Genomic DNA, 26042 nt, shown 5'->3' with positions numbered 1-26042 from the left:
AATATATAAAACTAACAAAACCTGAAACTACAATAACTTCAGTCATTATGTCCATTTTATCATCTTGTCTTCATTCACTACAGTGCATTGGCAGAAGTATAAAGGTGAGATGCAGGAAAGATTTTGTTTCCAGCATGCTGTGCCATTAGAAACCAATATTTATGGAAGACCTTGAAATGATAACCAGTAAATGAGCCTAGAACAAATTTCTACATTAAATTAGACATTACGTGATTTTTTTTCCTTTTTTTTTTACTAAAGGTGTATCATGAAAAAATAAAATATAAGCCTTCGGCAATAAAATGAACTCTAACATATTTGTAGAACATAACAAAACACTAGAACAGACAGTGTTTTAACCCTGTGCATTGTGCCAAGCCATAGTGGAGAACTTGAAACTGTGCATTTCTGTTTAAGTGCAGGATGAAAATCCTCTGGTTTGGCTTCAACAACCCCATGCGTAAACATACGTTATAGCTTCTGGGACACTTGAATTTAACTTTTCAAAATGATTTCTGTAGTGTAGGTTTCAAAATAAATTCCTTGTGAGTAATCATTTTGTTCACTGAAGGTTTTCTAGTTCCCAGACCTAATATTGTAATTAGAATTGACTTAAAGATCCCCAAATATTTTGCCTGCAGTGTAAAAAGCCGAGTCTTTTTATTTCACGAAGAAGGGAAAAAAACTAGTCTTTCTCTGTAAAGTAATCAGTGGATGCCTTTGCTTATAAAGCTAATGCCTTTTGTTCACAAGAGACTTGTCTTTGTGGAAGTAGGAACAGAATGAAGAAGCGCAGCTAAAATGATGACGTTTTTTGGCTCTTTTACTCTTCTTTATCTGAAAAATAAAAAGAAAAAAAAAGCAAGAGTCACTTTTGAATTATTAGCTCCGTTGGTTGTCCTTCTGAAAAAAAAAAAAAAAAATCTGTTTGGAAAGGAAACTGAGGTATGTGTATGGAAAACCAAAAGATGTGTCTTAAAGAAAATGACTATAATACTGATCATGGTTTTATAAAGCATATCCCAAGTCAAACAGTTTAAAACACAGATAAGATACATACATATAAGCAAGCTTTTTTTAACTTGTCAAAGGCACAGCTTTGTCAGGGTCAGTTACGAGTTTTCTCTCTCCCCTAGCCTGTAAATGGACAATGGAAGGAGAAAGAGCAGACTGATGACCTCATCTCTTGTCACTCTGCTCACTCCTCCAATTTCGGGTATTCTCACTGTATGCATTAAAAATAAATGTAAGGATGCATTATGGAACACAGTGCTGCTATAATTTGTGTAGTATACATTTGCCTGGAATTCCATTTTAAGGGATAGGAATGTTATATGTGGCACATGGAACAAGGTTAAATAAAAATATTTACTAAGGGAGTATTTTTATTGTTATTATACAGGATTTTGATAGTGCCAACAGTTTGCGCAGCATTTTACAATATAAAGGGAGGAGAATTTTTATATTAGAAATGAATATGGTAAAGCTACGTTCACTTAGCTTTTTCACGCTGTGCCTCCGGCTTTTTAAGAGGTTTAAGATTCCGGGAGGCAGGGCGTGGCTTAAGATCATTAATTGGCTGTCACAAAGATCACGTGATCCAAAAGCTCCCGTCCGCATGCTGCGATCGGAAGCTTTTGGTTAGACGCTGGTCACTGTGCCAGGAGCGCACAGGGCACAGCGCTCTCAGGACAGTGCTATTGATCGCAATTCACGCAAATATGTGACCTCTTGGTGCCAAGGCCCAGGCACCCTGAGGTCGCATATTTGCATGTGGCCGGAGCCAAGGGGTTAAGTCATTTAATGCTTCAGCTGCTAAATAGGGGCTAAAGCTGGATACGACACTATCCAACTTTTGTTGTTAGATTTCCTTTAGATTTACCTTCAAATATGTAGTGCAAGGGCCTGCCTGACTGCATACAAATTGAAAGTGTTTAGGTGACGGTCTGACCTCATATTATATGGTTTTGGTAAATCTAAAGGAAAAAATCTAAAGATAATTGTATAGTGTGTATCCAGCTTTAGAGTTGTCAGCCTTAGGCCCCTTTCACACACTCCGTCCGTCGGACGGACTCCGTTTTTCTCAGCGTGGGATTGATCTGCTGATCCCCCGCTGAGCAGGAGGATGACAACTGTGTCTCCGCGCTGTGTGTGGAGACACAGCTGTCAGTTCCTCATGCATCTCTATAGGGGAAATCAGATGGGACGGATCGTCGGTCCGTTCTCATCCGATCCGATCTGCTGGATGGATGGAAAATAGGGTTTCCATCCGTCCAGATTTAAAGGATCGGATGTCAGCGGACATGTCTCCGCTGACATCCGATGCCCCATAGGGATGCATGGGGGGACCGTTCAGATCCGCCAAAACAACGGACAGGCGGATCTGAATTTTCCGCCTGTGTGAAAGAGCCCTAACACAGAATCTGTTTTTCTTGGCAGGACCTCCAGGGAAGAAACTTTGCAACAGAGTCACAGAAATGTTAAACATTTTGCTTAAGAAAAATGTATACACATAGGCATGATGGCAAAAATAGATGCCCAGAAGCATTAATATGTATACCGAAGTATACAGGTACTTATTTCTTGAATGCAAAAGTTTTGACTTCGAAAAAAAGTTGCAATTACAGTTGTGTGGGTAAAGGATGAAACACAGGAGCACTGCTTACAAGAGTATGCGGCATACAGCAATTCACATGTATGGTAGGCTGAATGTGGCAAGTGTGGATGCCTGGGCATGGGGAAAAAACCTGGAATATTTTCAGCCTCTCACCATCTGTGTGCATGAGGCCTGAGTATCATTAGTTATATAGCTTGGGTAGTGTTTAATAAGACTTTAGTGGAAACAATGTTTTTAGTAACACTTCAGTAAGATGGCAGGTGACAGATAGAACAATATGGATGCATCAAAGTAACAGTTGTTTGCTTTGGGACAAATGAATGTCATGTTGGCTCAAGATCAAAACGATTCCACTATTTGACTACCATGCTTTTCTAACAACTCTGCCAATAATAGGTAATTAGGAATGAGGTTCATAGTCCCCTTGTGTTCAAGGAAGATCCTAAGGCTTAGTGAGATTTTGAATTGATGGCCTCAATTTTGCTCCTGAACCCAGCTGGGTTCTCTAAGAGCCAATAATCTGAAAGAATGATCAAGTCAGCACCCTCTCTTAAAAAGCATTGATTCCCAGCAGCTATAATGTCTGTGTGTGTTGAAGCTGGTTGTAGAAAGTTGACTACTTTGTGTGGAGGGAGATATGATAGGGCTGATTTACAAAACACAGAGAGTGCAAAATCTGATGGAGCTGTGCGTGGTAGCAAATTTGCTTCTAACTTCAGCTTGTTCAACTAAGCTTTGACAAAAAAAAAATAGTTTCTTTACAGAGATGCACCAGCATTTGCACTCTCCAGTTTTAGTAAATCAACCTCAATGCTATACTGTGGACTTTAATGTGGTGGGTGGGGTACATACCGTTGTGTACCCCCCCCCCCCCGTCCATAGTTTCATAGGCCCAACTGTCCTTCTTGGGACTCTGTTTTTGCTCTGTATCAGTAGCAAGTGCGGTTGCTTGCTAGCCTCTGTGCCACCCCTTGCACACTTTTTTCTTTATTTTGAGTTTTTATTAAGATTTTTTCCTTTAGTCTTTTGCTATTTTACTTTCTGCTTGTGTTATGATAAAATAGAATAGTGTGGGCCTTTATTTTGCATGGTTAGTCTTTTAGGGTTGATATTTTCTGGGTGAGAGTAGTGGGGGCAAGCAGGACCTGCAGGACATAGTGGTGGAATGGCCACACAAGCTGGAGGTAGGGCACATGTGCTTGCTTGTTCCATAAAACTATGTACAGCTTTAACGCATCCCCCAAACCTGCTGAGGGATTTGTGAATTTTCAATATTGGCCATGAAGCCACTTGCATTCACCTCCTCCCTGCTGTAGGTTAATTTGATTTTGGTTTTTCAAAGTTTGTATTGTTAGCTGTTGATGGATAATTGTTGTATTTGATCATTTTTTTTGTATGAAAACCTATTTTGCATATTGTGTCAGTAAAATAATGAACATATGTGAAAGCAACCCTGTCACTAGGAAAAAAATAGCAGTAAAAGCACCCTGCAAAAAAAGAAGAAGAATACTTACTGCAGTTTCTGCTCTGGTGCAGAGCCACAGATGCAGCTGGTATGCAGCACTTCTGGGAGTGCTGAATGCTGTAGTTCCTGTTGTGCACTGTCATTCCACCCACTGGCCCCACTATTGGGTGCAATCACATACCGCAAGAGGGATGCAGCATTCAACACTCCTAAAAATGTTGGATACCGGCAGCAGCTGGGGACACTGACAAAATGGAAGACAAGGATTCCTCCTCTTCTTTTACTACAGTTTTTTCCCTAGAAACGTGATAATTATAAGTAAAAAAAAGTGGTACTACTAAATCACATAGCGCTATGCAGATTTTTACCTTGCTTTATTCTTGTGTGTATAAATACTAATTTTTTTGTGTGTGTATTCATTTTTAGCAACAGCAAAGCCTACCTTTTTTATGGTGGCCAATTGCTATTGGTGATGAAGGGCATGGAGAGCTGCGCAACCCTGTTGTCACTAATCTGCTTTCTGTAAAAATTAAATTACAAAAAAAAAAAAAAAAAAATATATATATATATATATATATATATATATATATATATATATATATATATATATATATATATATATATATATATATATATTGTGATGTACAGTCCCAGCAAAACAGGCAGATACTTAAAAGAAATGTGAATAAAGAGGAATAAATAATTTCATTTTATTTTAAATTATAAACTGATGTATGGTTTTACAAATTAGCCTTTTAACATAAAGCAACTCCTGCTAAATGACACATTTTTAATTTGGATAGAGTGAGGACTGGCTAGAACCATTGTCAGGTTTTTTGTTGTTGTCTATAATTGGCTTTTTCTGATTGGATGAGGTGGAGATGGTGATGTCAGCTCCCCACAAATACTTGGAGTTCAGCTTAAATGCAAATACAATTAATGGGTGAATTTTTGCTGAAATGAATGTTCTGGTGGCAGGGTCTATTTAAGAGCTGAGCTTGACACATGAATGCTTAGCTTACTTAACAACTTCCCACAAACCAACGTATCTGTATGTCAGCTTGAAGGAGTGGTTGCACTGGGGGGGTAATCACCCCAGTATCATGTATTAGAGCCGGCGGCCAGCTTTCAGGAGATAACAACCAATGCTGCTGAGCAGCTGCTTGGCCATTATCCCAGCGAGGAAGAGGGGACATCTCCCCCCCACCTCCTGCTGCCTTCTGTGGCTCTGCCCAGGTCTCCCATCCCCTCGGGAGACCCGAGCTAGCAGCCGGCGTGTTCGCCAGCTGATTGGAGTCCCGAACAAAGCCGGATTCGGCTTCAATTGGGTCTCTGATCATGTCACCCGGAAGCGACGTCACAACATCACTTTTGGTTTACTCGGCTGCCAATGGCACTGATTTAAAAAAACTGTCAGTTTTTAAAATTGCTGATTTTGGCATTTTGAATACTTTGAAGTGCATTGGAGGGTTCTGGTGTCTTTTAGACTCCAGATCCCTCCATAAAGAGTGTGACGGTACTAACCGTCACTATGAGTGAAAGACAGATAATTAATGGTTTGGATTGCTTCAAGTGGGACAGTAATATTTGTCAACCATATCTTCATATAGAAATATTAAGATTTAATACCACCTTACACAGTGTATTCCATGTGCTTGTCTGTGAGAGAGACACCCAGACTGTCATTGGCAGACTTCCCTATTGTTTGTGTATTGGGAGGGAATGTGGATTGTGCCTGTCTCATTAAATGTTAATGACCTCACATTGTTCTGTCTGCCTTAAGATAAGCTTATTATGGGATGTATATGTGTATGTGGATTGACTGCTAAGAGGGAGGGGGGATTGTCCCACAGTGTATATCTTTGTGTACACTGTATGGGATTGTAAAACTCTGTTTTCATTGGATTGTGAATGTCAGGGCCTGTTTTCAACAAGGTCCACCTGGGCGGTAACCTTGTGGGGGAAAACTGTATAAAAGTATGTTTCTTGTTCAATAAAGATGAGTTATACTTCACCCTCAATCTAGAGTCCTGTCTCTCATTGGGGGAATATGCTACAAGGGATTTCTATGTCCTTCATACTCCCTTGGATAATCACTAAGAGCTTGTGTAAGACCTTGTACCTGTTCATGCTGCCCTCTCTGGGGAAAGAGAGGTTCACCCACTGGAACCTGGAGCCTTGTCATAGGTCCAGGGTGGGTAGGAGACGGCGAGACTCCAACCAAGCTGCGGCGGTTTGTGGCGTCTGAGGCGGTTATGGTGTCTGGTGGAGTGCTTGGAGCCCTCGGGAAGCACTAGGAGCCTCCGTCAACGGAGGTGCCTGGTGGGGTGCCGGTTGATCCGTTACAAAGAGTACCTGTCACTGCCTATTACTGTCACAAGGGATGTTTACATTCCTTGTGACAGCAATAAAAGTGATCAGATTTTTTTTTTAAACCGTGTTAAAAATATTAAATAAATATGAAAAAACTAATTTAAAGCGTTACCGTTAGCTCGCGCACAAAAGAAAACACATATGTAAGTGGTGCCCACAAATTAAAACGGTGTTCAAATCACACATGTGATGTATTGGCGCGATCGTCAGAGCGAGAGCAATAATTCTAGCAGAAGACCTCCTGTGAAACTCTAAAACTGAAACTCTAAACTGGTAACTGTTAAACCGTCGCCTATGGAGATTTTTAGGCACTGTAGTTTGATGCCATTCCATGACTATCTTTGTACTCAGCGTGACATCTTCTTTCACAATATACAAAAAAATTGGGCTAACTTTACTGTTTAGTTTTTTTAAATTCAGTTAAATATATTTTTTCCAAAACAACTGCGTTTGAAAGACCGCTGAGTAACTGGTAACTGTTAAACCGTCGCCTATGGAGATTTTTAGGCACTGTAGTTTGATGCCATTCCATGACTATCTTTGTACTCAGCGTGACTTCTTCTTTCACAATATACAAAAAAATTGGGCTAACTTTACTGTTTAGTTTTTTTAAATTCAGTTAAATATATTTTTTCCAAAACAACTGCATTTGAAAGACCGCTGAGTGAATACCGCGTGACAAAAAATATTGCAACGACCACCATTTTATTCTCCAGAGTCTTTGCTGTAAATATATATATAATGTTTGGAGGTACTAAGTAATGTTCTAGCAAAAAATACTGATTTTAACTTGTAAACAACAAGTGTCATAAATAGTCTTGGACCTTAAGTGGTTAAACTGTATGTAAGCCCTAAAAACTAACTTACCCTGTTTGCTTCCTTTTTATTCTGTTAAACATAGTGTATCCACATACACATATACATCCCATAATAAGCTTATCTTAAGGCAGACAGAACAATGTGAGGTCATTAACATTTAACAATGAGACAGGCACAATCCACATTCCCTCCCCATACACAAACAATAGGGAAGTCTGCCAATGACAGTCTGGGTGTCTCTCTCACAGACAAGCACATGGAATACACTGTGTAAGATGGTATTAAATCTTCATATTTCTATATGAAGATATGGTTGACAAATATTACTGTCCCACTTGAAGCAATCCAAATTTTGTTTATCTATTTTGTCAGGAGCGACAATACATTACAGCCGACAATACATAACATTTCCTTTCCTTTCCTTTAGAAATGTCAGTATTGCCGCAGCAGGCTCCATACCTCCTACAGATGCGCCACTTTACAGGCACATTAAGGGGACCCCCCCATGCATGATATTTAAAGTAATTTTTCATTTTTATTGTTTCACTTTAATCATTATTAAAATCACTGCTCCTGTAAAAAAGATCATTTAAAAAAATCTTTTTTGCATTGATACATGTCCCCCAGGGCAGAACCCAGGTCCCCATACACTCTTTATGGCAAAAAACCTTGCATATAAGCCATTTAAAAAGGGGGCTTTTGATTTTTCATGTTCGTGTCCTATAGACTTGAATAGAGTTTGCATGTTCCCTAGAACTTTTTCACTGCTCAAGATGTTCTGGTACGAACCGAACAGGGGGGTGTTCCGCCCATCACTACTGGGAAAGCAATTCATTCAGTTTCCACACGTATCCTTTATGTGGTAAGTTGGATGTGGAGCTAGTAATTGAAACGGGTGGATGATCAGATGATATAATGGGATCATTTTGAGAAGCCAGTGTAGCGTCCTCCTAGATAGGTTGCTAGTTAGGTTGGGTGAATTTAGTTCTTTAGGCTCCTCTGTGATCAGTGGAGCAGCTTGTAATTACTTTGGGCTGTTTTAGGTCTCACTGGTCGCAGGTTTGACTACTTCCCCCTGCTTTTGAAATATAGTGGGCTCGGATTACATATTTATGTAGTCCAAGCCAATCTCTGGGGAGGGGTGCTAGAGAGTGCATAAAAAGTCTAAAAGCTGAGGCAGCCTGGTTCTTGTCTAGGAGTGGGAATTTCCTTTTGCCACATTTCAGGCTTCAAACATAAAGAAATAGAGACATACCCCAAGCGACTTACAGCTGTAATCGCAGCAAAAGGTGGCGCTACAAAGTATTAACTTAAGTGGGCTGAATAATTTTGCACGCCCAATTTTTCAGTTTTTTATTTGTTAACAAAGTTTGAAATATCCAATAAATTTCGTTCCACTTCATGATTGTGTCCCACTTGTTGTTGATTCTTCACAAAAAATTACAGTTTTATATCTTTATGTTTGAAGCCTGAAATGTGGCAAAAGGTCGCAAGGTTCAAGGGGGCCGAATACTTTCGCAAGGCACTGTAACAAGCGTCTACTAACTGAGCCGTATGTAATAATGGCACTAACATAAGAGGCTAGGTTTCTAATTGACCTGGAGGAGGAATCTAGGTTGGGATCATATTAAAAATTCAAATACTACCAGATGTGGTTCAACAGAACAAGTCTCACTGATCCAGACTTATCTCTGTGTTGGTGAAGGTTGCCATGGTTGGTGCTTGGGTGTGTATTGAGAGTTAGTGCTCACTTTTTACTACTGTGATGTAGTAAAATTCACCCAGCTAGGAATTCGATCTGACCAACCAGGTAGTTTAGGTGGAATGATGTCCAATCTGGTATGACCTTGGGGAACTGTAGCTACGACAAAGATTTCCCCTAAGGGTTTGGGACTTTAAAGGCACTAATAGAGTGTGATAGAGTTTTGTAAAATATACATTTATGAGAACATTGCAATAAAACCACGTAGAAACATTAATGTACAAGGAAACGAATTGCAAAACAAGAAGAAATCACATAGTATCAATACAGACAGAATGCGTATAGGGTTTAGCGTCACGGTGGCCCAATGCGTTTCAAAGCTACATGAGCTTCTTCTTCAGTGGCATATCTGATACGCTAATCCTCTAAAAAAATAGATATGAAAGTCAGTACATACATATCATCATTATTATTCAAATATAGTTGAATTTGTGCTGTTATGCAAAAAAGCTTACATGATTTATATTGATGACAAATTTGCATTCACATTTACAAAATTAAAAAACACTTGTCTCACGTCATCCACCGGTCCAGTCTGTACAGAGTAGCTGTATCTGTTTGTTACTTCAAAAGCCAGATTCAAATTCTGTGAATTTGTCATCAATATAAATTATGTAAGCTTTTTTGTATAACAGCAAAAATTCAGCTGTATTTGAATAATAATTATATATATGTACTGACTTTCATGTCTATATTTTAGAGGATTAGCGTATCAGCTATTTCCCTGAAGAAGAAGCTCATGTAGCTTTGAAACGCGTTGGGCCACCGTGACCCTAAACTCTATGTGCATTCTGTATGTATTGATGCTATGTGATTTCTTCTTGTTTTGCAATCAGTTTCCTTGTACATTCATGTTTCTACATGGTTGTATTGCAATTTTCTAATAAATGTATATTTTACAAAACTCTATCACACTCTATTAGTGCCTTTAAAGTCCCAAACCCTTATGGGAAATCTTTGTCGTAGCTATATGAATTAGAGAATATTCACCGGGAATTTGTTCCTATATTGGGGAACTATAGGACAGCTGTTGTAAAACACTACTAGTATTGGATATTTTTGGCTTTCATAAGCTCTAAGAGGGGATTGAGAGCATGTCTGTGGGCCAAAGTTTACCGGATCTGTAAATATTTGCAGCTTTGCATCATCTTTAGTGTTTGGAATAGTCAAGAATGTATAGCGAAATCTCAAATTTCAGGGACTAAGGCTATAAAGCATTTACTGCTATATCAGATTTGGTTGCAAGCCAGAGTGTACATTGACATACTTGACTTGTGACCTGAGTTAGGGGATCTCACCAGTGGTGCTAAGCGCCAGAGTGTATCCTCATCTACTCGAATCCTGGGGCACTGCATGTCTGAGCACTGTTACGACCATGGCCTTGAAACTGCGTCAGGGATTCCAAGGACAGCATTTGCATGACATGAAGCTTGAACTGGGTGCTATTGTTAGATAATGCTTGTAACATTTCTAGGCCATGGCGGAGAGCCTGCATTCAGATTCAGAGTGTTAGTGGACAGTATAAAACATAGGAGTGCAGAGCTCTCTAGGTTCAACCAGCTATTGCCATGTCCAGACTACATCTCCCGTTGCTAAGAATTTAATCATATGACTGGCTGTTGTGGGAAACCGGTATTTCAGAGCTTTAAATAATAACACTGGACTATGTAGAAGAGGGTGGAATTGATATTTAGTAAAAAATGTAAAGCGGTATTGAACCTAAAACCAAAAAAAAGCTTACCAATCATTAGATGTGATAGCTGCATTCGTTTTCTTTTTTTTTTTTTTTTTTAGGCTGTTTCCCTCTGTTTTTACATGGTGATCTGGCCAGTAACACACCTTGTGTATTAGAGTGCCCCCACTCTGGATGAAGAAGCACAGGGGAGGGGGGCACATTTGGACAGCAGCATTGTCAGTCTGGGGGAGGGGGCTGTCATATGTACTAGCGGATTTAGCCCAAACTCCAACTAACACTTTGTAAACAGTTTTTCTTATGGTAGAAAAGGTTTTCCATAAATCAATAAAAGCTGATCATTGTAAGCACCCCTGTCGGTGGTAAATATTTTGTCTCTTCTAACTGGTACATCTGCAGGACAGCTTGTTCTTTTGAAACAGACTTACTATGTGAATCACTGGATGAAATTTGAGGGACGAAAGCCTAAGAAGGAAATTAATGCAGCCACCACCCCTAAGAATTAATATGCTGCAAAATGTTTGCTTTTCGGTTTAATACTGCTTTAACTTTTTATTTTGGCATTATACCATAAAGCTCTCAAAAATATGCGGTAAGACAAATTCTTATTGTTTGTTATTGGATGCCAAAAAAGATTTACAGTGTAGTAACATGTAATAAAAGCTATGTTTGCTAATACTCAATTGTAGAGTAAGAAATACCTTTTAACAGACATGTATTTTCTCACAGACATTATGTGCAACCTGAAAGCAGCAAAAGAGCTAAACAAGAAGCACAGTACATGTGAGCTATTTTACATACCAAAATATTTACTATTCCATTCAACAAGTTCTGCTAATCATAGTGTTGCCATACCAGGATAACCATAACCAGAATTATGACATCTGCCTTAACTTTGGTCTTCATACAGTTGCCAACTGCCCACCACAGATATACTGTGGCAGGGCACCTCGGCTGCGTAAAATCACATATATCTATGTGATTTCGTGCATTAGACACGTGGATTAGACACAGTGGGAGGCGGGCGGCAGGAGGAGCGGTGGCGATTGCCGACGCCCTCCTGCGATCTCCTCTTATGTAAACAAAGCAGGCGAGTCTTCTGTCACACAGGCAGAGAGAGATCAGGAGTTTCAGCTAAGCTGGAACCCCGATCTCTCTGTGCCTGTCACAGAGCCCTCCCCCCCCCCACAGTCAGTAAGCAATATTAGGCATACATTAACCCCTTTTTGCACCCCCAGTGTTAACCCCTTCCCTGCCAGTGTCATTTATACAATAACAGTGCATATTTTTTAGCACTGATCACTGTATAATTGTCACTGGTCCCCCAAAAAGTGTCAAAGATGTCAGTTAGGGGTCCGATCTGTCCACTGCAATGTCGCAGTCCCACTAAAAATCGCTGATCGCCACCATCACTAATAAAACCAAAAATAAAAAGTCCAAAAATCTATCCCGTAGTTTGTAAACGCTATAACTTTTGCGCAAACCAATTAAAATACGCTTTTTGGGATTTTTTTTTTACCGAAAATATGTAGCAGAATACAAATTGGCCTAAGAATGTTTTATAGCAGAAAGTAAAAAAAAATTGTCACTCTTTCTTCTTGTTTAACCTTCAACCTTTAGAATCACTTTATGTTCAACTTTTGTTTTGCCACTAGTAGAACAGAAACAAAGCCACAGTATTATACACAGGGCCGATCCTAGGGTCACAGGCGCCTGGGTGCAGAAATTTTTCTGGCGCCCCCACGTGGGCGTAGTCATCTTACTAACTCCTCCCCTTTACAAATGTTTCTATGGCAATGGCTCAAACACAGAGATGCTCCCCTAAGACGTCTTCCTTACCGCGGGACACTCCCACGATCTCTTAACAATAAACAAATTACAGTAAGAGAAGCAGAGTACTCTAATGGGAACTGGAGGGGGGTCTATCTAATGGACACAGAGAGGGCATCTGTTAGAGAGTCTGTTAGACAGAGCCCCCAAACAGGAGATGGTAAGAGACTGCAGACTTGATACAAGAGATCAATGCATCAATGCAGACTGATCAGTGCCCACCAAATGCAGCCTCATCAGTGCCCACCAAATGCAGCCTACCAGTGCCAACCAAATGCAGCCTACCAGTGCCCACCAAATGCAGCCTTATCAGTGCCCACCAAATGGGCATGGTACAGGGGGAGATGGTTAGAGGCTGTGGACATGGTACAGGGGGGAGATGGTTAGAGGCTGCAGACATGGTACAGGGGGGAGATGTCTGAGGCTTCGGACATGGTACGGGGGGGGGGGGGGAGATGTCTGAGGCTGCGGACATGGTACAGTGGGGGAGATGTCTGAGGCTGCGGGCATGGTACAGGGGGGAGATGTCTGAGGCTGCAGACATGGTACAGGGGTGAGATGTCTGAGGCTGCAGACATGGTACAGGGGTGAGATGTCTGAGGCTGCGGGCATGGTACAGCGGGAGATGGTTAGAGGCTGTGGACATGGTACAGGGGGAGATGGTTAGAGGCTGTGGACATGGTACATGGGGAGATGGTTAGAGGCTGTGGACATGGTACAGGGGGGGAGATTGTTAGAGGCTGTGGACATGGTACAGGGGGGAGATGTCTGAGGCTGCAGGCATGGTACAGGAGGGAGATGTCTGAGGCTGCAGGCATGGTACAGGGGGGAGATGTCTGAGGCTGTGGACATGGAACAGGGGGGAGATGTCTGAGGCTGCGGACATGGTACAGGGGGGAGATGTCTGAGGCTGCGGGCATGGTACAGGGGGGAGATGTCTGAGGCTGCGGGCATGGTACAGGGGGGGGGGGAGATGTCTGAGGCTGCGGGCATGGTACAGGGGGGAGATGTCTGAGGCTGCGGGCATGGTACAGGGGGGGGGGGAGATGTCTGAGGCTGCGGGCATGGTACAGGGGGGAGATGTCTGAGGCTGCGGGCATGGTACAGGGGGGAGATGTCTGAGGCTGCGGGCATGGTACAGGGGGGAGATGTCTGAGGCTGTGGACATGGAACAGGGGGGAGATATCTGAGGCTGCGGACATGGTACAGGGGGGGGGGGGGAAAGATGTCTGAGGCTGCGGACATGGTACAGGGGGGAGATATCTGAGGCTGCGGACATGGTACGGGGGGGGGGGGGGGGTAGATGTCTGAGGCTGCGGGCATGGTACAGGGGGGGAGATGTCTGAGGCTGCGGACATGGTACAGGGGGGAGATGTCTGAGGCTGCGGGCATGGTGCAGGGGGGAGATGTCTGAGGCTGCGGACATGGTACAGGGGGGGAGATGTCTGAGGCTGCGGGCATGGTGCAGGGGGGAGATGTCTGAGGCTGCGGACATGGTACAGGGGGGGAGATGTCTGAGGCTGCGGGCATGGTACAGGGGGGAGATGTCTGAGGCTGCGGGCATGGTACAGGGGGGAGATGTCTGAGGCTGCGGGCATGGTACAGGGGGGAGATGTCTGAGGCTGTGGACATGGAACAGGGGGGAGATATCTGAGGCTGCGGACATGGTACAGGGGGGGGGGGGGGAAAGATGTCTGAGGCTGCGGACATGGTACAGGGGGGAGATATCTGAGGCTGCGGACATGGTACGGGGGGGGGGGGGTAGATGTCTGAGGCTGCGGGCATGGTACAGGGGGGGAGATGTCTGAGGCTGCGGACATGGTACAGGGGGGAGATGTCTGAGGCTGCGGGCATGGTGCAGGGGGGAGATGTCTGAGGCTGCGGACATGGTACAGGGGGGGAGATGTCTGAGGCTGCGGGCATGGTGCAGGGGGGAGATGTCTGAGGCTGCGGACATGGTACAGGGGGGGAGATGTCTGAGGCTGCGGGCATGGTACAGGGGGGAGATGTCTGAGGCTGCGGGCATGGTACAGGGGGGAGATGTCTGAGGCTGCGGGCATGGTACAGTGGGGGAGATGTCTGAGGCTGCAGACATGGTACAGGGGGGAGATGTCTGAGGCTGCGGACATGGTACAGGGGGGAGATGTCTGAGGCTGCGGACATGGTACAGGGGGGAGATGTCTGAGGCTGCGGACATGGTACAGGGGGGGGGGAGACGTCTGAGGCTGCGGACATGGTACAGGGGGAGACGTCTGAGGCTGCAGGCATGGTACAGGGGGAGATGTCTGAGGCTGCGGACATGGTACAGGGGGGGAGACGTCTGAGGCTGCGGACATGGTACAGGGGAGGAGACGTCTGAGGCTGCGGACATGGTACAGGGGGAGACGTCTGAGGCTGCGGACATGGTACAGGGGCAGACGTCTGAGGCTGCGGACATGGTACAGGGGGGGGGGAGACGTCTGAGGCTGCGGACATGGTACAGGGGGGGGGAGACGTCTGAGGCTGCGGACATGGTACAGGGGGGGGGGGAGACATCTGAGGCTGCAGACATGGTACAGGGGGGAGATATCTGAGGCTGCGGACATGGTACAGGGGGGAGATGTCTGAGGCTGCGGACATGGTACAGGGGGGGGGGGAGACGTCTGAGGCTGCGGACATGGTACAGGGGGAGACGTCTGAGGCTGCAGGCATGGTACAGGGGGAGATGTCTGAGGCTGCGGACATGGTACAGGGGGGAAGACGTCTGAGGCTGCGGACATGGTACAGGGGGGGAGACGTCTGAGGCTGCAGGCATGGTACAGGGGCAGACGTCTGAGGCTGCGGACATGGTACAGGGGGGGGGGAGACGTCTGAGGCTGCGGACATGGTACAGGGGGGGGGGAGACGTCTGAGGCTGCGGACATGGTACAGGGGGGGGGAGACGTCTGAGGCTGCGGACATGGTACAGGGGGGGGGGGGGGAGACGTCTGAGGCTGCGGACATGGTACAGGGGGGGGGAGACGTCTGAGGCTGCGGACATGGTACAGGGGGGGGGGGGAGACGTCTGAGGCTGCAGACATGGTACAGGGGGGAGATATCTGAGGCTGCGGACATGGTACAGGGGGGGGGAGACGTCTGAGGCTGCGGGCATGCTACAGGGGGAGGTGATCAGAAGCTGTGGAGGGGTCTTACCTGGCCATGATGAGAGGCACGCGCCACTGCTGGGCCACTGCAGTTTACTTTAGATTTAAAAATGGCGCCCCGCCGGCGCCATTACATCACTGCTGACAGAGAGGACAGGACTGCTGATTACTTAGCTGAGAGGAGACAGGACGAAGAGGAGGCGGGGCGGAGGCGGGACGAAGTTCTTAGCTGGGAGGAGGCGGTATGCAGAGAAGACATCCTCAGGTCTGAGAGGAGGCGGGGCGGAGGCGGGACGAAGTGCTTAGCTGGGAGGAGGCAGGATGGAGAGAAGACATCCTCGGTCTGAGAGGAGGCGGGGCGGAGGCGGGACGAACTGCTTAGCTGGGAGGAGGCGGGACGGAGGTCGAGCATAATTGTAATAATGCAGAGCTTGCTGGTTACATTTTTTCTCTACCTCCGTCCTGTCTCCTCCCAACTAAGCAATCCGTCCCGCCTCCTCTCAGACCCGAGAATGTCTTCTCTCCATCCCGCCTCCTCCCAGCTAAGCAACCAGTCCTGCTGCCTCCTCTCTGTCAGCTGTGTATTAAATTTTAGAACACCGACACTGTCACTGGAGCTTCGGCGCCCCTCCTCTGCCTCAGCTCGCGGCGCCTGGGTGCGAGGCCCCCCGTGCACCCGCCTCGGACCGGCCCTGATTATACATGACTCTGTTTCTGTTCCCCCAGAAGCAAAATGTAAGAAACAAAAAAAGGTCCCCCCCCCCCGATTAAAAAATAGGATAAGGAGATAGAGGGTGCTCTGGATAACAGATTCTGGCCAGAGGAGATGTCCGCAATTGAATGGATACAGATCAGGCAAAAAGGTGTCTCAACAGCACTTGGGCAGCAACTCCAAGAGGGAAGCAAGCTCTAATACAAAGAAAATAAACAGAAGGTGCCTCTAAGTGCATAAAGCAAAAGATTTTAATTGCCAAAGGATAAAAATGCATTTACTAGCATTAAAATATAGCAAGGCTCATCATAGGATGTAGCAGGGAATCCAGTGACAGGTGGTCCCAGGGGTGGTCTAGTGTGCAGCTCGATGGTGAGAATCCCAACCCACCAGCAGAGGGGGGCTGCAGGAGAGAGGACCAGGAAGGACTATCGTGCCCCCCTCTGCTGGTTGGGATTTTCGCCATCGAGCTGCACACTGGACCACCTGTTACTGGATTCCCTGCCACATCCTGTGAGGATCTGAGGAAGAGGCACTGCCTCGAAACGCGTCAGCCTTTGGTCTTCACGAGACATTGGACTCATCATGGACGTTGCTCTATGAAATTGATATGCTGGAATATGTCGTATGTTTGTGAGTAGTTTACTTTTATCACTTTTTCAATAAAAGCCCACTGAGGATAATGCGCTAGGCTGGTGTGCCCTTTTCTTTGTTTACATTTTGCAGTGTTTTGTCAACCACCCCGGTCGTAGAGGGCAGCAAAGCTTAGCCATAGTGGATGCCAAGTGAGAGTTCCGGGATAGAGGCAGCCTGAGAACCTGGTTCTGAGCGCAGGAGCAAGGTGCTCAGCATCGCAATTTTCTTTTTGGAGTACATCCTGTGAGGAGCATTGCTATATTTTAATGCTAGTAAGTACATTTCTCTGTCGCTCATTGACAGACGCAGTCCTCCTTGATTAATATCAAATTGGGTTATACTGCCCTCTACAGGAGTAGGACACTAGGCAGAAGAAAACGTTCTGGCCACACCCTAGGGGCAGTCCCAGAGGGTATATCCTCTCACTTCCTGCTACAGGATGTCAGTTTTTTTCTGTCTAGTCAGGAGTAAGGACCTAAGTTCCTTGCTGGGATCTTTGGTCCTGGCAAGATTTTTTAGATAAATCCTTTTTTAGTTAGCTTTTTTCTCCAGTTTCCTGTGAGATCTTCAAGCAAATTATGCCGGATCTGGGCGGCGGGCTGGATGTTGAGATCCAATGGTCACCCCAGCCGGCCTACAAGCGCGTGCAGACTCCAGCTCCGCGCTGGATCGGCCGCGACACATTCAAACAATTATGCTGGAGCTGGGCGACGGGCTGGATGTTGAGATCCAGTGGTCACCCCAGCCGGCTTACAAGCGCATGCAGGCCCTAGCTCCACGCTGGGTCGGCCTGCGACATAGTCCCGCTGGATAGTGTGATTTGGTGAATAGGAGATACACTCCAGGAGGCTTGGTTTGGGAGCTGACTATCTAATAGTCACTATAAAGAACTGGCGATGTAAGAGGCCATGACTGGGGTCAAGGATGGAGACAGGGGCTGGCGTTACTAGTAGTCATGTAAAAGGGGTGATATAATACAATGCACCTACCCAATGCATAGTGATGCAGCACAGGGACTACCGCCATCCTCTCGCAGGCCGCACTATTCAGGCCGCCGCCATCCTTCCACAGGTCGTTCACAGGCCGCCGCCATTCGCCCGCAGGCTGCATAAGATCCACAGGCCGCCGCCTTCCTGCCGCAGGCCGCACGGATCCCGCAGCCGCCGCCATCCTCCCGCAGCCACACGAGACCCGCAGGCCGCCGCCTTCCTGCCGCAGGCCGCACGGATCCCGCAGGCCCACAGGCCGCATGATTTAGCCGCCATTGTTGTCCACAGGCCGTCCGCAGGTCGCACAGGCCGCCATTTTGGCGTAGCCTGGTGTCTCCTGCATGGGGGCGGCCATGTTTGATGTGCCCAGCTACCTCGAGGAGTAGCAGTGGGAGCGCCAGATGGCGTGTAAAGGGGCGGAGCCGCCTCCTTTACCCGGGAAAACTATTCACAGGACTTCCTGGTCTGCATAGGACAGCGCTGAGAGCAGTTTGATAGAAGCTTCTCTGCATCAGGTGGTGAGCCCTTGGGGTCTCTCTCTCTCTCTCTGTGGGGGTCCAAAGCAGGTACGCTGAGGGGCGCTATTGCGCTGGGGGATTACACATAAAAAAAAAAAAAAAAAACATTTTTTCTTTTGCAAATTGTTGTTTGCTGGCAAGTGTTCCTGGATTAGTCATGGACCCTGCCACACATGTATCCCCACCTGATCCCCTCGAGGTGGCCGCAGGACCCTCCAGTTCCCCACTTACAATTGATGCATTGTCAGCGGTTTTGGAGTCTTTTGTATCCCGGGTGGAGGTGGCCTGTCAGGAATGGGGCGCAAAGAAGCGACCCCCGCCTACCCCTATTTTATCTGACACTTCAGATACAGATTCTGAGCCTGTCACTGCAGCTGCAGGTCCCTCATCTGGGGCTCGTGTCTCGGGTACGGTCTCCTCAGACAGTGAGTGTTATACCTGAAGGGTTTCACATGTACTGTCACTTTAAGGCTGGCTCCACCCAGGAGTGATGACAAGGGTCAAGGGGCAGAGTGGCCATCTTTAGAGACATGTAGAGATGTATTGATATGCAGAGCTGTCCTGTAATGCTGTACAGTGAGTCCTGAATAAACAACCGTTGTTCCAGACCAGAGTCCTGTGTCTCTCACAACACGGAGAATATAACAGTGGCGACGAGGAAGGGATTTACAAGGTTACTATCCGTGTGAGAAAGGAAAGGAAAAAAAAAAAAAAACTCTGGATTGTCAGGAATACAAACACCCACAGAGCCCAGCAGGAAAATGTCATTGATCGGGACATTAAGTGAATTTGATGGCGAACAGACAACGTGGATTTCTTGGATTGAAAGATTAGAACAATATTTCTGTGCAAATGCCATCCCAGGCGACAGGCAAGTAGCAGTGTTTCTGACAGTGGTTGGTGCTAGGACATATGACACTCTTAGGGATCTCCTTTTCCCTGAAAAACCAGCAACTAAGACTTTGGCAGAGCTCCTGACACTGTTAGGAAATCACTTCCAGCCTAAACCACTAGAGATTGCAGAAAGATTCAGGTTCTATCAGCGGCAGCAGCAGCCAGGTGAAGATATTAAGGCTTATGTGCTCGCCCTTCGCAGACTAGCCTCAACTTGTTCTTTTGGGGAGTATTTACCAACTGCACTGAGGGATAAGTTTGTCATGGGACTGAATAGTGAGTCTAGCCAAAAGAGACTGTTAACAGAGAAAGACCTTACCCTTACAAAGGCAATTGAGATAGCTTCAGTGATGGAAATGGCTGTGAAAGATACAGAAGCTTTGAACCCCCAGAGCAGAAGGGAAGAGGTTAAAGAGGAAGTTTTCAGAACAGCAGTCAAGCAAACTGCAGCTAACTGTAAATATAGAACCTCACCAACCAGGACGTCAGCTTGCTACCGTTGTGGGAATACAGACCATGATCACAAAGTCTGCCGGTTTAAGGATCAGCTCTGTCATAATTGTGGAAAGGCAGGCCATCTGAAACGAGTCTGCCGTAGTAAGAAGGTGCGAAATAAACAACCACTGAACACCAGGACAAAAGCATATATGGTGGGAAGATATACATCGTCATCTGAATCAGAGGATGAGGAAGTGCTCCACAGATTGGACATACATCATATGCATTCAGCACCCTCAGCAATGACTGTAGAGGTAACCGTGGAAGGAAAGAAACTCAAGATGGATGTAGACACAGGAGCAGCAGTTTCAGTTATCACCCAGAAACAATGGAGAAAACTTCTGATCCGAACAACTGTCCGTCCAACACCAATCAAACTGCAGACATATTCAAAGCAGATACTCCACCCACTGGGGTACGTGAAAGTACAGGTATCCTACAAGGGTCAGACAAAGAGAATGCCATTATATATCCTAGAACATGGGGGACCCCCTCTTTTTGGGAGAGACTGGATTGCTCACTTTGGCATGCCAGACATCGCCATTAACCCCTGCAACACCGTGACCATCCCATCAGGGGATGAAGAGGGATGGGTGAAGTCCCTGAAACAGCGATTCCCGCAAGTCTTTGATAACCATTTGGGAAAAATAAAGCATGACTGTGTGAGACTCAGGCTGAAACCCAATGCCCAGCCTAGGTTCTTCAAAGCTCGGACGGTACCTTTCGCACTCCGAGCAGGTGTGGAAGCTGAACTAAGCCGGCTGGAGGAACAAGGTGTCATCTCAAAGGTAGAGCACAGCGAGTGGGCATCACCAGTTGTACCAGTAAAGAAAGCGAATGGGGACTTACGCATTTGTGGCGATTTCCGCATGGCACTAAATTCGCAACTGGAGATAGACCAGTATCCCCTACCCAGAGTAGATGACATTTTTGCCTCTCTTGCAGGAGGTCAAAAGTTCACCAAGCTTGATCTCAGGCAAGCTTATTTACAGTTTGAGGTCCACCCTTCGTCCCGCAAGTTTCTAACAATCAACACTCACAAAGGACTGTATGAATACAATCGGATGGTGTTTGGGGTAGCCTCCGCCCCAGCCATTTGGCAACGCAAAATGGATGAGATTTTGGCGGACATTCCTTTCACACAGTGCCTGTTAGATGACATGCTCATCACGGGCCTGACGGACCAGGAACACAAGCGTAACGTGGAGCTTGTGTTGGCCAGACTCCAAGAGCAGGGTCTAAAAGTGAACTTAGCGAAATGCCAATTCATGGTACCTAAATTGGAGTTTTGTGGCCACCTTGTGGATGCAGAGGGTATACACACCACGGAAGCCAAAGTTGATGCTTTAGTAAAAGCTCCAGCCCCGACCAACGTCCAGCAGCTGCGATCATACCTGGGCTTGCTGAACTATTACCACAAATTCCTGCCGGATCTAGCACACACTTTGTTTCCATTAAACAAGCTTTTGGAGAAACACTCCAGATGGAACTGGTCGGCTGCATGCCAACGTGCTTTTGAAGTTTCTAAGCGAAAGCTGTTGGCGTCACGCATGCTCGTGCACTATGACCTCCAAAGGCCTCTCACCTTGGCTTGTGATGCCTCACCCTATGGTCTAGGGGCTGTACTATCTCACGTTTTACCAGATGGGTCAGAGAAACCTGTGGCATTCGCCTCCAGGTCCTTGACAAAAGCAGAAAGCAATTACTCTCACATTGACAAAGAGGCTCTGGCGCTCATATGGGCAATTAAGAAGTTTCATCTTTACCTGTATGGTAGGGAATTCACCATACTGACTGATCATAAACCACTCCTTCAGATCTTTAGCCCTGACAAAGGCATCTCCCAGACGACTGCAGCCCGTCTTCAACGCTATGCCCTATTCTTGGGAGCATATAGCTACAAAATCCAGTATCGCAGCCATGATGCCAACGCTAATGCAGACGCCATGTCCCGTCTGACAAGGACATTAACAGACTCTTCTCCACCTGTCAAGAGTTGTCGTTACACTAGCCTGTCCTTTCTGTCTTCCGGGGAAGTAGCAGCCCATACAGCCAAGGATACCTTCCTTAAGACAATACTCTCCTGGGTACGGTACGGTTGGCCTGCAACTGTCACACAGGATTATGAGCCTTACTTCCGTAGGCGTCTGGAATTAACTGTGTCTGGCAACTGTGTTTTATGGGGAGACCGAGTGATCGTTCCACAGACCCTCCGGAGACACATTCTGGAATTGCTACATACTGGTCATCCCGGGGGCACACGTATGAAACAAAAGGCCCGAGGCTATGTGTGGTGGCCAAACCTCGACTCCGATATCACGACATATGTGAATGCGTGTGCTGGATGTGCACAAACTGCGAGAGACCCTCCTCGAGGGTGCGTCCAGCCCTGGACTTGGCCCACGGTTCCCTGGTTTCGCCTACACTTGGACTTTGCAGGCCCGATCAGAGGACACACCTTTTTGATCATTATTGATGCCCATTCAAAGTGGCCTGAGGTCGTTCCTGTTACTCAGCCAACGACTAAGGCGACGATTTCCATACTGTTACATCTCGCTGCTACGTTTGGATACCCCAGAGAAATTGTCACAGACAACGGTGCACAATTCACAAGCCAGGAGTTTCAGGGTTTCCTGACTGCCCACAACATCAAACACAAGTTGACCGCACCTTACCACCCGGCTACAAATGGTCAAGCAGAAAGGTTTGTACAGACCTTCAAACGCTATTTCAAAGCTACTGTGGCTACAAGTAAACAACAGTCCCTGTCACCCCAGCAGCTGGACTCCTTCCTTTCTGCTTACAGAACCACACCACATGCAACCACTGGGAAAACTCCAGCTGAACTTCTTTTGGGTCGGCAGCCATGGACTGTTTTGGATATGCTCCGCCCTCAAACGGTCCAGGAACATGTACGGCAGTCCCAAGACAAGAGGGTCGAACACGACGAGATTCCCCGGTTTACAACCCAGCAAAAGGTATGGGCCCGATCTTATGGCGCTTCCAACACTCGTTGGCTTCCTGCTATCGTCGCAGAGACTTTGGGACCCAAAATGTATAGGGTCTGCCTGGAAGATGGTTCCATTTGCAGAAGGCATGTGGACCAATTGCGTTCTCGTTCTCAGCTGCCCGAATCCCTGACATCGGCTGCACCTCCAGTGTCTCAAGGATCTGCTCCTACCGGATCAGGAGGCATTGAGACTGATGCTTGGGGAGACTCTGAACTTTTGAACTCAGCTCCAACAGAGCCCTCCAGCCCTGGTCCAGAGGTCTGCTCACCCTCTGAGCTAGGGAATCCCCTCTTGGCCCCGCCGGTGTCCATTCCGGCCAGCCCTGCTTCCTCCAGCCCCGAGTCGCTGGGTGCCCGTCCTCAACGACACTGTCGCCCTCCTGACCGGTTTCAAATGCAAGACCGGTTACGAGACTTTCGACGGGCCCGCCGAAAGTGATCCGCTGCCATTTTCCCCCCGGAGCTTCCCTGGAAGTTGTTCTCACATCCGGACGTGGAAGAAACCATGTAAATCTCCTGAGTTGGAGGACTGTATTGGACAATTATGAGTTACTGTTTTATGCCTGTTCTTGTTTTGTTGTTTTTTTTTTTGTTTTTTGTTTTTTTTTTTTAGGTATGGATGGAAGGTGTTATACCTGAAGGGTTTCACATGTACTGTCACTTTAAGGCTGGCTCCACCCAGGAGTGATGACAAGGGTCAAGGGGCAGAGTGGCCATCTTTAGAGACATGTAGAGATGTATTGATATGCAGAGCTGTCCTGTAATGCTGTACAGTGAGTCCTGAATAAACAACCGTTGTTCCAGACCAGAGTCCTGTGTCTCTCACAACACGGAGAATATAACAGTGAGGAGGACGTTTTGGCATCCGCCATAGCCCAAGAAGAAGCGTTGGTGGATGCACTAATTGTGTCTGTCTGGGAAACCTTAAGACTTGAGGTTACACCGGCAGAAGTGGCTGATACTGAAATTCCTTTTGGTACTAATAAACCTACCAAAATGGCGAGGGTGTTTCCCTTGCCCAAATGTTTTGGTAATATAATTAAAGAGGAATGGGGTCGTCCAAAACGAACTCCTGGTATTTCCAAACGCATTATTAGGCGTTATCTGTTTGAGGAATCCCTCCTCAAAAGATGGACAGTACCACCATTGGTGGATTCACCGATTTCCAGATTAAATAAAGCTACTGTTATCCCATTGGAGGACGCTCCGTCCTTTAGGGATCCGGTGGATCGTAAGGTGGAAGCCGTGTCTCGCTCCATCTTTTCCCTGATTGGGTCAGCGTTTAGGCCAGTGATTGCAATTGGTTTGGTTTCACAAACATTGACAGAATGGACCAAGTTGTTACGTCGGGACTTAGAGGGGAGAAGCATCCCCCCGGAAGTATCAGACCTGCTGGAGCAGATGATACAAGGGCTACAGTTTGTCTGTGACGCCGCTCTGGACGCCACTCCATTGTTGGGGCGGGCATCGATTTCAGCAGTGGTCCTCAGGCGTGTGCTGTGGTTAAAGTGCTGGTCGGCGGATCAAGGTTCCAAAAAAGCTTTGGCTAATCTCCCCTTTCAGGGGAATCGCCTATTTGGGGCCACCTTGGATGAGATTATCAAGGATCTCACTGGGGGCAAGAGCATTTTTTTGCCACAGAATACTAAGGGTAAAGGACCTCGTCAGAGACAGGGGCCTTCCTTTTCCGCTCATAAAAAGTTTTTTCGCTCCGCTGGGGCGGGCGATAAGGCAAAGCCCTCCAAAGCCCCTCCAGGAGGATTCAAGGGGCGTTGGTCGGGTAAACAAAAAGTCTGGCTCTTCCAGACCTGAAGATAAGACTACTAAAGCCTGAAGGTGCGCCCCCACCCATAGCTGGGGTGGGGGGACGTCTTCACCGGTTTCCGGATCCATGGCTTTCCAGAATCCCGGACAAGTGGGTTCGCGAAGTCATACGGTCAGGATACAAGATCGAGTTTCGATCACTTCCACCGGTGCGATTCTTCCCTTCCAATATCCGACTATCCCCGGATCGCTTAGAAGCTTTGCGGGGGGCAGTAACGGATTTAATGCAACAAGGAGTGGTTGTCCACGTTCCTTGGACAGAGCGTTTTCAGGGGTTCTATTCGAACCTATTCACAATACCCAGAAAAGAGGGCAATGTACGTCCAATTCTGGACTTAAGAGCACTCAATCTTTTTGTCAGGGTACAAAAATTCAAAATGGAGTCCATTCGCACAGTAGCGGCCTCCCTGCATCAGGGGGATTTTCTGGCGTCCATAGACATCAAGGATGCCTATCTTCACATTCCCATTTACGCAGGACATCAGCGTTTCCTGCGTTTTTCCGTAGAAGAGAACCATTATCAGTTTGCGGCGTTACCCTTTGGTCTCGCCTCGGCTCCCCGGGTCTTCACAAAGGTGTTGGCCCCAGTTTTGGCGCTGTTGCGACAGCGAGGCATATCGATTCTAGGTTACCTAGACGATCTTCTGCTCCGTGCGGAGTCTACGCAGACTCTGTTGCTAAACTTGGAGATCACCATGATCTCTTTGCAAGAGTTCGGGTGGCTGGTGAACCTGCAGAAGTCATCTCTGGTTCCCACCAGGAGGCTGGAATATCAGGGTCTAATTTTAGACACATCCAGGGCAAAAGTGTTTCTCCCTGCGGAGAAACTCCAGAAGATTCAATCAACGATTCAGTTGTTACTATCCGACAACTGGCCTTCCCTTCGGACTTGCATGAGGGTCCTGGGTCTGATGGTGGCTTCCTTCGAGGCAGTACCATTTGCCCAGTCCCATACCCGAATCCTTCAAAAAGAGATTCTTCTCAAATGGAACCGGAATCCAGATTCCCTGGACAATCGGATCCGACTGAGCGAGCGGACCAGGGAGTCTCTGGTCTGGTGGCTTCGGTCTCCGATGCTCAGCCAGGGGAAGTCATTTCTTCCAATATACTGGACGATTGTCACCACGGATGCCAGTCTATCCGGGTGGGGGGGAATTCTCGGCAAATTATCTGCTCAGGGGCTTTGGTCCCTGGAAGAGTCCAGGTTACCGATAAATGTATTGGAACTAAGAGCGATCAGACTTTGTCTGATTCATTGGACCGAGCAGCTCCGGGGCAGC

General features: G+C 46.7%; 1 protein-coding gene across 2 annotated transcripts in view; it reads right to left on the bottom strand.

The window, feature by feature from the left end:
• Positions 1-226: 226 nt before the first annotated feature.
• PDE1C (phosphodiesterase 1C) overlaps positions 227-26042 on the bottom strand; it is an 899304-nt gene continuing 873488 nt past the window's right edge. The window contains exons 17-18 of one of the 2 annotated variants that reach the window (XM_082258063.1): positions 4525-4602; positions 227-837 (exon numbers count right to left, since the gene is read on the bottom strand). In XM_082258063.1, coding sequence (XP_082114189.1) covers positions 824-837; positions 4525-4602 — 92 coding nt within the window. In that variant the 3' untranslated portion in view covers positions 227-823. The remainder of the gene's footprint in view (positions 838-4524; positions 4603-26042) is intronic. The other variant, XM_082258064.1, reaches the window with a different exon arrangement.

This window comes from Pelophylax lessonae, assembly GCF_965119305.1.
Source record: "Pelophylax lessonae genome assembly, chromosome: 5".
Classification (NCBI taxonomy): Eukaryota; Metazoa; Chordata; class Amphibia; order Anura; family Ranidae; genus Pelophylax; species Pelophylax lessonae.
Note: the sequence above shows the minus strand (reverse complement) of the source record. Positions and strands in the feature narration are given on the sequence as shown.